This window comes from Myotis lucifugus, unplaced genomic scaffold (genome assembly GCF_000147115.1).
Source record: "Myotis lucifugus unplaced genomic scaffold, Myoluc2.0 scaffold_45, whole genome shotgun sequence".
NCBI classification, from domain to species: Eukaryota; Metazoa; Chordata; class Mammalia; order Chiroptera; family Vespertilionidae; genus Myotis; species Myotis lucifugus.
Genome location: NW_005871093.1, coordinates 6,964,394 through 6,978,585, shown reverse-complemented (window position 1 = coordinate 6,978,585; position 14,192 = coordinate 6,964,394). Strand labels below are relative to the sequence as shown.

Here is a 14,192-nt window from a genome sequence, read left to right as displayed (position 1 = left end):
TCACATAACTGGCCCAGGTGCCATCTCCTGCTGTTTATACTATAATTAATTAGAGTGTGGTGGTCTCCTGGCTACCTGGCCCAATGGCCTAGGACAGGTCACTGTCACCTCGGGTTGGCTCACCAGCTCACCTGACTCTCTTGTGAGTGTCCTTGATTAGTAAAGGAGGATTATGATAGAAAGTGAGCATGTCCTACTTATTAACTCCACTCCATCAGGGGATCTTCCTTGTTGGAACAACAGTCACTTGGAGTTAACAGACTTGGGTTCGAGTTCTCTCTGCCCACTAACTGGCCGGGAAACCTGGACAAGTCACTCGGCTTCCTGAGCTTTAGTCTCTACTTCTGTGAAAGGAACTAGTACACATCTTACATTTCTTTTCCAGTATTATAGTGAGACTCAAAAGAGAAAATATCTGTAAAAGTGCTCTGTGACAGTGAGGCACTCTCAGAGTATTAGGTGTTATTTCAACTTCATAAGAATTACTGTAAACTTGTGGGTTAGGCACCTCCCCACACACCATCGATCCTCCCGTGCAGCTCTAGGTGCATGGATGATCTCCCAGGGTGCCTCTGCTTGCTGTCGCCACATGTGTCTCTCTTCCTATCAGCTCAAAGGTTCAGTGTCACACCATGCCAGAGCAGTGGGCATATCCCAGTGAGTCCATGGCCATTTCACCCTATTTTCATGCTTTGGAGGCCCTGGGTTGGGTCTGATTACACACACATCCTCTTTAGCAACAGAGAAGTGGCCCTAACCCAGCCATGGTGCTCCCAGGGACTCTGAAGGAGGTGGCAAGGCCCCATGTGCCCCAACTTCCGGCAAGTGGTAGCAGCCACAGGCTGGAGGTCTCCCTGAGCCTCGGTGTGACCATGAAGGTGGCTTGTCTGGGTCCAGAGTGGGCTGATGTGTGTTATCCTCTCGTGCAGATCCTGTACCAGCCCTGGATCTCGGGCAGCAGCTCCAGCTCAAAGTGCAGCGCCTGCACGACATTGAAACAGAGAACCAGAAACTTAGGGAAACACTCGAGGAATACAACAAGGAATTTGCTGAAGTGAAAAATCAAGGTTGGTGGAAGATGCGTCTTTGCTTGGCTTTTTCTTTTCTTTTTTTTAATTGCCTTCCCCATCCTGTTGGGACTAGCTCTAATTGTAATATACGTCATAAAGTCAGGGTGGGGTAAGAACCATAATCGTTAAAGAGAGATAATAATAATGCTTAGCTATTTAGAAGTAAAACTTTTCCTCTGCACAGTAACTACATCTAATTTTATTGCCCTGTGACGGGACTGATCAGGATTCTTTTAAAATTCTTCCTGTATCATCATGTGATAGGATCTGCCTTTTACAAGAATGATGTGTTGCCTGTGGGCGACACCTGTCAGAGATCCAGCTTATGATCAAAGGGTCACATACAGTAAGTCATTTAATAATTGCCGCTGATACATTAAGGCTTTAGCTGCATCCTACAAGTCTGCATGCTTAAGCACTACTGTTTCCTTGTCAGCATCACCTATTCATTACAATTTAATGAAAGAAAACGGCCTCTTGGTGTGGTTGCCCTGCCATCAACAAGACAAAAAGGGCAAAAATTGCCTGGCTTTTCCTGTCAGGGAAGAACAAAGAAATCGCTCCTGCACCTAAAATCCAGATGTGCTCAGATTCCAGGAGCCCTATGACATCTTCTTGAAGAGAAAGCACAGCCCTGTCTGACAGCAGCTGCAGGTTTTTCAGGCAGCTCCAAGGAGACATGCAGCCTATTGGTTTTTGTCTGAGGTTTGGGTGAGCAGGAGCTAGCAAGGAAAGGCAAACCACTTCGGTGACCTCCTCCGAGTGGCCTTCTGTTTAATATTCTCCGAGAGTTGGATAAAGAATTAACTGATGAAGATTTTTTAAAGTGTCCTTGGGCTTTGAGCCCATTGAAGACAGGCTTGCGAGGAGGGATTGTCCACGAAAAGGATCCAGGAAAAGACTATGATGATCAGCTAGAAGGTACAGGCCTGGGCAGTGTGGGCAGCAGTCCCATGGGTCCCCTTCCTCGGGGGACTAGAGGTGGGAGACAGCTAAGATACCGCCTCCCTCCCACCCCCCACCCCCCACCCCCCTACCCACACACCTCCATCTGGTGCCACGGGGAGCGATGAGTCACTGGGACTCAGGGACAGCTTTGTCCTGCTGGGAAATGAGGTGTTGGACTTACTAGACTGGGATTCGGGTGGGAGAAGGTGCTGCCTTTCCTCAGCAGGAGTTGTTTCTTTTCAGAACTATCGAAATGCTCAGGTGAAAGATAATCTGTAAAAAAAAAGGAAAGAAAGAAAGAAAGCAGATTCAGCAGGGGTGGGACAGGATGGAAACTTTACAAAGGGGTACAAGAAAACTGTTGGGATGATGGAAAAGCTAATTATTTTGATTGTCATGATGGTTTCAGGGGTATATACAAATGTCAAAATTAAATTAAAAAGAAAGATAACCTATAAATGCACATACCTGGGCTCCGCTATAGCCCTATCCAAAAGGAATGAACGTTGTTGTTTTTCCATCCAGTGACCTCTGGCATCTCACTCTTGGTGTTTATTTTCATTCTGTTTTGTTGGTGGATGGTGAGGTGCTGGTGTCCTTCCCCCCAGCCTTGCTTTCGTCAGTGCCTCCATGCCCAGCAAGGACAGCAACTGAGAGTGAAATGTTCTGCTCCCCAAAGGCCCACTGATGGGTGTTTATAAATGAAAGAGTATATTATTTAGTCAGAGACTTAAGGACAAAGGCACTGGGGCATACAGGCCAGGTTTGAGTCCCTTCATTGCTGCTACTTAGCTGTGTGACCTTGAACAAGGGATCTCGCCTTGTGATAAGCCTCATTTTCTTGGGTGGGGGATTCTCACACTAACCGCATAAGATAGTTATAGGTAAAATGAGATGCTGGTGAGACATTTAGCTCTGTTCCTGACACCAGTGAAGATCGGCTGCTCTTATGGAGCACTGTTGTTTTTCTAGAAATCCCCCCTGCTTCTTTATTTATTGATATATTAACAGATTTTCCAACCTCCAGAAAAATGTTAAGTTCTTCTCTTTCCTTCCCAATATAAAAATGATTTTAATTTGGAAGGGTTGGGGTGCGTGTCACTTGTTTTAGTCATTACATATTGTAGATCGGTAAAAAGTTAGAGCAGGACGGGAAATTATTACGTGCTATAATTCTTCCCCACATTTAAAGATGAGTAAGTTGGGGCCCCAGCCATAGCCAATGAGAACAGAGCCCTTCAGTGCCCTTTCCGCCACACTATTCTCTCTCCTGTAGGGGGTCCTGCTGGGCACACCCAGGAGCATGTTCTGGAGCCAGACCTGTATACAGGAGGAGGACCACAGTCAGAGGCTCCAGGACAAATCAGCCCTGGACTTAGGCTCAGCCGATCAGTGAGCTACCCACCTCATCAGACGGAGTGGGAGCCCCAGCCAGTGCCCCAATGCCCCCTGGAAGGGGCATAGACGTGCCAAACTGAGAAACCCATTGGAATAAGCACTGGGGTCCAGGGGCTGAGCAGATATTTCCACCAATTGTTAGAGGCAGAAATTCTAAATGTTTGCGTAGACCATTGACTTACAGAATGTGCAAGTGTTTTCAGAGGTGACTTTGGCCCTGTTGGTGTGGCTTGATACTAATGGGAACCACTAACCATAGTGCTCACAGAGCATTTCTTTCAGGCCCGGAATAACCAGTCCAAAAGGCAGAGAGCCCCTGTTCTTCTTTCAAATGCCCTGACAGGGTCACTAGTTTTAAGGCAGCGGTTCTCAACCTGTGGGTCGCAACCCCTTTGGGGGTCGAAAGACCCTTTCACAGTGGTCGCCTAAGACCATCGGAAAACCCATATATAATTACATATTGTTTTTGTGATTAATCACTATGCTTAATTATGTTCAGCTTGTAACAATGAAATTACATCCTGCATATCAGATATTTACATTACAATTCATAACAGTAGCAAAATTACAGTTATGAAGTAGCAATGAAAATAATTTTATGGTTGGGGGTCACCACAACATGAGGAACTGTATTAAAGGGTCGCGGCATTAGGAAGGTTGAGAACCACTGCTCTAAGGAGAACCATCTGGGTTCCACTTAATAAAAACGGCCAATTTCTTCTTTTAAACAAAGAGCCTTTAGCTTTTATCCACTAAGCCCCATAAATACTAAATGCCCAGTTGATGCACTCCTGCCTTGCCCAGCTTGTCTGTGCTGCTCAGGCAGTAAAGGTGGACCTGAGTTACAACCTGAAGGAACAGGGGCCACCGAGCAAGCTCTTACTTGGGCAAAGATTTGGCAGGTGGCATTGTCCCATGAGCATGGAGCCCCATTGTCACAAGCCCTGTCTGGGCCTCACCCTGTCGGCCCAGCCTCAGCTCCTTCATTCATTATGACTCGGCCATTTCCAGAGCACCCACCTGTGCCAGGTGCTGGGGCCACAAAGAGCCTCAGCTTTTCCTTCTAAGAGTTGGGTTCATGCAAGAGCTCCATTCTCCTTGGAGTTGGGACCACAGTGCTCTCTCTGCCAGGGACTGTTCAGCACACAGGGAGGAGGTATCTGTGGGAGGGAGCATGTGGAGCGGTCCTGCCCTAGAGCCACCACTGCTCTTAGTTAGGACCCTGCCCCATTCATTACACCTACTTTGGTGTTCCCATTTTGGGTAATTGAAGTGACAGCTGTAAACATGGCATCCCTGGTGGGGGATCCCTCATGGCATCCCTGGCCTGAGCTTTCCAGGGCCAGCCTGCAAGGTGGGTCCTACCCAGCCAAGGAGATGCATGTTGCATCCACTCAGCACACTCCATATTTCATCACTGTGACATGGCAAAAGTGTGCCCACAGCCAGGCAGGCCTGCAGACATAGTGACTTCAGCTAAGACGGCATCTTCCAACATGTACACATAATTATGAACTGTTTTCTTTGTAAGAAAGTACTAAAACCCACACTAAAACATTATTAATTTTCCTCAGTAGAGGACTAATTTAAGACTCATCAATAAGATGTTATATTTTACCATTGATTCCCCCCTCCTTTTTTGTAAGTTGTATTAGAGAAACCATAGCTCTTCTTCCCAGAAAAATCCATTGATCCTCCTCAACCTAAACGTTTAAAGTTCAATTTAACATTTAGGGAGTAAAAGGTCTCTGAAGGGACTCATAACCATTGATTTTGTGTCAGAGTTGAAGAGCTAAAGTTTAAAACACACCGATCCTACTCGGTTACGAAAGCCTGTATATATAGCCACACAGGACTGTGCTTCTCTTACTGTAGTTTTTTTTTCTTTTCTTTTCTTTCTGCAGAGGTTACGATAAAAGCACTTAAAGAGAAAATCCGAGAATATGAACAGACTCTGAAGAACCAAGCTGAGACTATAGCTCTCGAAAAGGAACAAAAGTTACAAAATGATTTTGCAGAAAAGGAGAGGTGAGCATGTGTTGGGGTTTGCAGGTACTGACATAATGTTTTACATCTAAACTTCACATTACAAGACAGTTTTTAAAATGTACCTGTGAAATATGCCCAGGAGTAAACCAAAATTCTAGGGTCTCTAGGGAAAATTATTTGAAAACTAAAGGTGTCCCCTATTCTGTAATGGGTGAGACTACCTTGAGTGAAATGTATCCGTCTTCTCCCGCTGGGGGACCATCTCAGTCAGTGTGCCTGTCCAGGCCATGCATGAACTGTGTGTGGTTGGCACATGGCAATTGTACATCTTTTCATTACCTCATAGTGCTTTGTAGATCAAGGAGCTGATGTCAGTAAAATGTGTTCATGAACCATCCAACTGCTGTGAGTTTTAGATCTTGGATCGCCTACTTCACCCAAAACATTTCTACAAATAGTGAGCTGGTTTTCACTCTTATGATGATTTCATGAAAGGTAGATTTCTTATAAAAACTGTAATAGGACATAAGTTGGAGTTTTAGAACTCTGGTGAAATACAGATTTTCTATTTTAAAACTATCATGAAGAATGAGTGTATCCATTAACAAGAAGCAGTAAATGTGTGGTTTCAAGTGAGAATCCGGCCTAATGTGTCCGGTTGACTTTGAGCGCAGGTTCTTGACTTCCATACGGGGGGCTCAAAGAAGATGGGTATCACTGAGGACTCTGGAGTACTATTAAGCTGGCTTCACTTAGGAAAGAAGAATGCCTACTCCACTCACCTAGTGCCTGCTCTGCACCCACCAGGCCCTCTTGGAACATAGTCCAGAACAGGCCTGCAAAGTGGGCATCTCATTTTACAGATGGAGAAACTAAACCTCAGCTTAGCTGCTCTCCCACCTAGTCAGCCTGAGGTGGGACCAGGGTCTGATCCACACTGCAGGCCTGGCCTCCCTGTGCTCAGACTGGCTTCAAAATCCTCACTTCAGGACCAAGGCCAAGCCCAACTCTACACAGGGATGCTGTACCCACACTGCTGAGAGATCGGGGCTGGGTGCACCCCCCAGAGAAGTCAGGGCTCTCAGAGATGAGTGGACTCTTAATGCCTCCTAGCAAAGCACTTTTTGCCCAAAGAAATTGTCACCATGTTACTGATAATGGGGGGGCGGCAGGGTGTAAGCAATTGAAACGCTTGCCAATGAGAAGTAGGTCAGTAAAAGATGGAACATTATGTAGCTATTAAAATAATAGTCACATAGAATTTGTAATAACAACAGAAATATATCCAGCATAATATAAAGTGAAAAATGAATGATAAAATATTATGGACAGTGTGAGTCCATCTGCATAGAGCAAACATATATTACAAAAGTATGAAAATAAACTTAATATGGCAATTTAATATTTTTAAGTTGACTTTTCAAAATAGGTAAAAGGATTTATTCTATTAAAAGATGTGAATAACTGACCACTGGGAGTGGAGGGCAAAGCTAGATCTTTACCTCATTCTTTACATGAAAAAATTGAAATGGATCTAGGATTTGAATAACGATTAAATAATTTGCATATTGAAAGAAAGCTTGGGCAAATATTTTGTTTTTAATAATTTTGGAGTGGGGAAATCTCTGTAAGCATAAAAGGAAAATTAGGAAGTATGTGAAAATGTGAGCAATCTATTTTCATTAATTAAAATTTAAAACCTTTTTAAAAACAAATACCAATAGATAGTATTTTTAAAGCATCAGGAGACTGGGAAGAAGTATTAGCACCACATAAGAAAAAGGACTAATTTTCTTTATATACAAAGAATTAATAAGAAAAAAGCAGCACCACAAAAAATGGGCAAAGGCGATCAGCAGACAGTTCATACAAACAGAAATGCTCAGCTTTACTCCGCAGTAAAATTACATTTAGTTTTATTCAGTGTTGGCATAGGAAAACAGACTAACATACTATTGAAGGGAGTTTACTTGGTGAGGTTTGTTTTGTTGGGAAGTTTCTCGACATCTATCTAAACAAAAAAAAATTGCACATATCTTTTGATCATTATTATCTAACAGTTGCTCTCAGAATTATGCAACAAATGTACATGATGATCACTGCAGAATTATTTAGTGGGAAATAAAAGATAAGCAATCTAAATGTTTTTAGAGACTTGCTTATGTCAATTATTTAATAAGAATAAAGAAGAACTATATATGCTAGAGTAGAATATCTCCAAAAGTATGGAGATAAGAAAAAAAGCAAACTTCAGAATGCCCTGTGTGCTGTCATCCCTTTTGTCCTAAAAGAAGGGGCAGGCAGTATATGTAATATACACTGCAGTATATACTACATGTGAGCGCATATTGAACTATAGTATATTACATATGAGTTTATATTTCAAAATCCTATATAATAAAGAGGTAATATGCAAATTAACTCTCATGGCCTCACAAGATAGCTGCCTACCACCAGGCCAGCAGGGGGGTTAGTAAGGGACGACCAAACAAATGAACATCAGGCTGCGTAGGGTGACCAGGCCAGCCCAGAGGCAGTTGGGGGCGACCAGGCTGGCAGGGGGGGAAGTTGGGGGCAATTAGGCTGGCTGGGGGGGACAGTGAGAGGCGACTAGCCCCGTGAGGGGGGGCAGTTAGGGGCGACCAAGCAGGCAGGCAGGTGAGCAATTAGGAGCCAGCAGTCCAGGATTGTGAGAGGGATGTCCGACTGCCAGTTTAGGCCCAATCCCGGGCACATCCCCCAAGGGTTCCCGGATTGGAGAGGGTGCAGGCTGGGCTGAAGGGAATTTCGTGCACCAGGCCTCTAGTATTAGATATGAGTGTATATCACACACAGTATATAACATGTAAGTGTATATTACACTATAGTATATTACATATGAGTATATATTACACTACAGTATATTGCATATGAGTTTACATTACACTATAGTAAATTACATCAGTGTATATTACTTTAGAGCAGTGGTTCTCAACCTTCCTAATGCCGCGACCCTTTAATACAGTTCCTCATGTTGTGGTGACCCCCAATTTCATTGTTACAAATTGAACATAATTAAAGCATAGTGATTAATCACAAAAACAATATGTAATTATATATGTGTTTTCCGATAGTCTTAGGCGACCCCTGTGAAAGGGTCATTCGACCCCCAAAGGGGTTGTGACCCACAGGTTGAGAACCGCTGCTTTAGAGTATATTATATTTCTGTAAACGTAGAAAAATTTTAGAAGGCTATGAAAGAACTCTGTATGAGGAAGAAATAGAACTAAGAAAGAGAACTACCTTCCATGCTCTTATAATATTCACTAGTGGCCCGGTGCATGAAATTCGTGCACTTGGGGAGAGTCCCTCAGCCCGGCCTGCTTCCTCTTGCAGTCCTGGAGCCCTTGGGGGATATACGACTGACAGCTTAGGCACGCTCCCCCCAGGGCAGTTGGACATCCTTAGCGCTGCCACAGAGACAGGAGAGGCTCCCACCGCCACCGCTGTGCTTGCCAGCCATACTGACCACCAGGTGGCGGCTCCTGTATTGAGCGGGATCAGGCCTAAACCAGCTCTCCAACATTCCCCAAGGGGTCCTGGATTGCAAGAGGAAGCAGGCTGGGCTGAGGGACCCCACCGGTGCACGATCAGGGCCAGGGAGGGACACAGGAGGTTGGCCAGCCAGGGAGGAACCATGGGAGGGCTCCAGGGCATGTCTGGCCCATCTTGCTCAGTCCCAATCGGCCGGACCCCAGCAGCAAGCTAACCTACCAGTCGGAGCATCTGCCCTCTGGTGGTCAGTGCATGTCATAGAGACTGGTCAACCGGTCGACTTCCCCCAGTGGTCAGTGCATGTCATAGCGAGTGATTGCGTGGCCTTAGCATATCATTAGCATATTACGCTTTGGTTGAACAGACGACCGGACAGTTCACATATTAGGCTTTTATTATATAGGATGTTTTGGGGTTTTTTTGTTTGTTTTTAACTCAGGGCATATAATTGAAGTATGTGAAAATATGAGCAGTTCATTTCCATAGGTGATGGAAATTTGGGTACTTTTTTAAAACTGTCATTTCTACTTTTCTGTATTCCCAGATTTATTATTATGAGAGCATATGTTATATTCATATGATGTAAAAATAATAAACTTATTTTTGGAGAATTTTCTGCAGATTAGGAGGAAGGAATGTTATTTATTGACCAGGGAATTCATTTGGAGATCATGGGAAATGTAAATATGTGGAATGTAGTTTAAAACATTCAGTATTTCCCATTAGGTATTGCAGTTGCATTCGCATTCCATTATCACAAAAATGGAACAGCTGTCACATCTATTTAATACATCCTTTATTCCAACAAATTCCTTCATTGTGTCAGCAAAATGTAGATGTATCATTCTTCGTGGGCTAACTTCAGAAAACAATGAGTGCATGATGATGATTTTTTTAATATCTGGCATTTCAGAACCAATTACATTTAGGATGACCTTCTACATCAGTTACCACCCATCAAGTCCCACAGGATGCACACTTCACTTCATGTAACATGTGGGTACAGAGTTGGGTAGTAGAAGATCATCAGTAAGTGAGCTCCTCAGTGCTCATGGCATGACAAGTGATACCTAATCATGTGCCTGTTGCTGGCTGTGTGTGTTATGGTGAAGATAGCTGATCATCTTAGCTCCAACACACACAAGGTGTTTATGTTGGTAAACAAGATGACCAATTTGGCTTTCTTCTCTTCCTTTTCAGAAAGCTGCAAGAGACACAGATGTCCACCACCTCAAAGCTGGAAGAAGCGGAACATAAAGTTCAGACCCTGCAAACAGGTGTGATATTCTTCATGCTTGTCAAGTTGATGCAGGGAAGACTGACATGGGGGAAGTTTGGTCGATCTCCAGGTCTCTCCAGGCCCCCTCTGCTCTCTGTTGCCCCGCGTGGTGAGCCCGGAGGAGGAAGGGCGCCCACGCTCCAGAACGCCACGGAGAGCCCCCCGCTTCTCCACCTTGACTTCCGTTAGTCACCCACACTGAGTTGTTAATGTCGAGGCGGGAGGATCTGAATTACATTTTCTTCCTTTCCACAAGCCATTCTTTATTCCTGCTCTTTTTCCAACAAACTCATCTAAATCACCAAACTGTCAAGGACCGACATTTCATTTGGAACAATATTAGGAAAAGAAAAACTTATTTCTACCCCTAGTGAAGTTAAGGAGAACAGAGATAACAGACCTTTAAAATGTAAAAGATAGCAAGAAAGGTTATGCTAAATTTTTTATTACTTTGTTTCTTTTTTTTATTCTGAGGGAAACAGCACTATATGTTTAATTTAAATGGGAAAATAATCACAACAAACTTAACAGACAATGCATAAAACTCAAAATATATAAAGACTACCTACAAAACATAAAAGTAGATAAACAGTCCAGTAGAACAGTGGAGTAAGGATGTGAACAGGCAATTTGCAGAATAAATACACATGGCTGATACACATGAAAAAAATGTTAACAATTTTTAATAGTCTGGGATATGCTAATTAAATCAGTGAACGATTATTTTGCCTAGCAGACTGTCAAACAAATTTTTAATTGATAGTCTTCGGTGTTGGTGAGTACATAGGAAAATAGTCTCACTAAGAGTATTAGTGGGAATGTAATTTGCCTGTTGGGAGGCCGGCTGGTGGTATTGATCTGCAGTTGGAACGTCGAAGCTCCTTACCCCAGCCCCTCATTTCTAGGCACGCTGAAGTGCCTGACATGGGGCAGGCAGGCTCTATACCCGAGCTAATTGTTACTGATAAAGGCAAGTCTCAGGAAATACTTGTATCATTCTATTTATGGGGGATGAAAAATAGATAGATACATGTACAACAAGCACGTCAAACTCAAAGGCTAGCACGGGCCAAATAAATGAGGCATGCGGCCCACGGGTCGTGAGTTTGACATGCTTGATGTACAAAGATGTATGGGGATATTTTTAAACAACAAAATATATTTAAAGGGAAGAAATCTAAACACTAATATAACCAGTGGTGATCTCTGAGGAGGTGCATGGGATGAAATGAGGTGGAAGTGAAAGGCGATTTTCTATTCCATTCTATATACTTTGGTAATTTTTTACTCTTTTTGAAATGAGAATCCGTTACTTGTATACTGTTCCTTTTTAAATTTAATTTAAACAATTAGTGTCTTACGTTATGGTTTTACGTCCTCTTCCTTTCAGCCCTGGAAAAAACTCGAACAGAATTATTTGACCTGAAAACCAAATATGATGAAGAAATTACTGCCAAGTAAGTCTCTGCCTGGCTTCCTCCATCTGCATGTTTGGTCAGGTCTCACATGATTTTGCCAATCCATGAAGGATTTCCCCTCTTCTCCCTTCTGTCTGTTGGCTTTGCAGAGCGGTTCAGGGTTTAGAAGTGCTTGGCCTCTGGAACTGCTGTAAGGAATGCAGTGTCATTCCCATGAGTTGCTTGTGTCAGTTTAATACCCAAGCTCTGGTGCTCTCAGAACAATCCTACCACCTGAAACTTTCTGGAAAGAAAGTTCTGCTGTGCTCACTCACACAAGCCCTAGTGGGCTGGGGGAGGTGGCGGGGGTGGGGGTGGCGCTAAATAGTGCCACCCTACTCCCAGGATCAAAATGTAAAACATAGTTACTCCTGTGGATCTCAGTTATAAACCATTTTTGAAAAACATTGCTTTGAGAGCGTTAGAAAAGTTCAACTTCCAGCCTTGGCTGGTGTGGCTCAGTTGGTTGGGTGTCACCCCGTGCACTGAAAGGCTGCCAGTTTGATTCCCAGTCAGGGCACATGCGGGGTTACAGGCTCAATTCCCGGTAGAGGGCCTGCAGGGATACTGTCCCTGGTTTAGATTCATCTTTGCTTCCAAAAGCCTGCATGGAAAATTTGTGTCCACCTGATTGGTTTGTTTTAGGGACTGAGGTTGAAACAGAGAACAGTCATCCAGTAAGGACTTAAATTTCCTTCTGCTCTAAGGTTTTCATCTTCTCTGGGTAGGGAACATGGTGGCTGGGGAAGTGACTGGGAGACAGAATCAGAGAAGGGATGTCGTAGCCCCTATCCCCATCCTCTTCAGGACTCACTATAGGCCAGGCTAATGCTGCGGGGTAATTCACTTCTCTCAACCAGAACCAGAAAACTATCACAATATATGGGGATCAATTGCTCATCATGAAAATACTTTGCTTTGGGACTGGCTGTTGTCACAAACTGCTGACAGGGTCATGAGTGCTCCTGGTGTGTGTTCCCTCCTGTGATCATAGCAGGAAATTCTCCGGTGATGAATAGGGAGGCTGGGTGTGGTATGCACATGTGCACGTGGAGAGAACAAGCCTGACAGAAACACAATATGCGTGACTCAAAAATAACAGGTCCACTCATTAGTCCAGCAGACATTCCTGGAGGCCTCCTTTGTGCCTAGACCAGTGCTGGACTCTGGAAAGCCTGGGATAAAAGGCTCAGGAGAGAGAAAAGCCATTGCAATCCAGTGTGATCACTGCTGTAATAGAAGGAACATTAATTATGACAGGCACCTGTGCCAGTCAGGGTCTCTGCAGAAGACAAGGCAGCACACTCCAACTAGGGTAATCAGAGAGAGTTTAAAGCTGGACTGTTCGCTGTGGCTTGGGCCAGGAGCGGGGCAGGGGGAGAGACATAGAGAGAATGTAGCATCCGTAGTGAGCACTGGGTGGAGTCTGCCATGCCCAGGTTTGAAGTGACCACCTTGAGAGGAACTGGTGGCCTTTGGGAGGGTTGAGAAATCTGGGGTGGCACCAGCACCCCGTGGACGTACCCTCCTTCCTTTCCCTGCCAGGAATCCTTGTGGCAAACTTAGAAGCCAGAGGGCAGCCCCTGGGAGATGGGGGAGAGGGAACTGGAAATGAGAATGGCAAGTGTCCCCAGCCCAGGCCCAGCTAGAGCGAAAGGAAAGAATTGTCAAGGAAGCCTTCCTGAGGGAGTGACATGTGATTTGAGGTTGAAAGATGAGTCAAGATGAGGAGCTCCTGGAGGCCAAAGGAGGTAGTTTGTGAAAACAGGCCAGCAAGGTTGCTCTTTGGAGGACCATCCCGAAGTCCTGAATGGCTTCTCTGCAGGGTCAAGATGGGCACGATGGGTGCTGAGGGTTGGACTTGGGCTCACACAGGGACCCCGCATTTCCCAAATCAGAGATGGACAACTACTAACAAAAGGCAGCCTGGGGGCAAACACTTACTGTAGATGGTTCCCAGAGTAAGTAATCCTCAAAAAATGTAGAGAATGGACTGAGATAATAATTGCTACTTTCTTTTAACTTTGGAGGCAATTGCTTCAGTCTTGGAGATCCCACGTGAAGCTTCCCCCTCCGCATTCCTCTCCCCTTCTATTTTCTGGGAAAGGTTTGTCACTGTATCATCTGCTTCAGCCCCAACCTGTGTATGTTTTATTAGAGTAGACAGCTTTTCTTTAATACATATAATTATAAGCCCTCCAGGGGCAAATCTTTTCACAAATGGTCTTCAAACATTTCAGAACAATTCATTGTATCTCTTGGAAAGGAACGATTCTTATCTATTTGTTGACAGAAAACATAGGAAGGGGGTTGGGGAGGCATAGGGAATGTGGGCTTTGAGAACACTGACCTGGGAGTGGTTCACACAGGGCCACTACTCACTCTCCCTGTGTGACCTTCACATCTCTCTTTTCTCACCTGTACAATGGGTATAATAGTAGTCAAGGCATGGGGCGGTTGTGACGAGTAATGAGAAGGTGTGTGTGCAGCACCTAGCACACAGTGACAGCACCATCA

The 14,192-nt window shown here is 44.4% G+C and overlaps 1 protein-coding gene across 1 annotated transcript in view; it reads left to right on the top strand.

Annotated features, from left to right (window-relative positions):
• CUX1 (cut like homeobox 1) overlaps window positions 1–14,192 on the top strand; it is a 281,408-nt gene that overhangs the window by 137,562 nt on the left and 129,654 nt on the right. Inside the window, 4 exon segments of the mRNA XM_023753423.1 lie at window positions 930–1,067; window positions 5,321–5,444; window positions 10,140–10,216; window positions 11,609–11,675. Of these exon segments, the coding sequence (XP_023609191.1) occupies window positions 930–1,067; window positions 5,321–5,444; window positions 10,140–10,216; window positions 11,609–11,675 (406 nt within the window).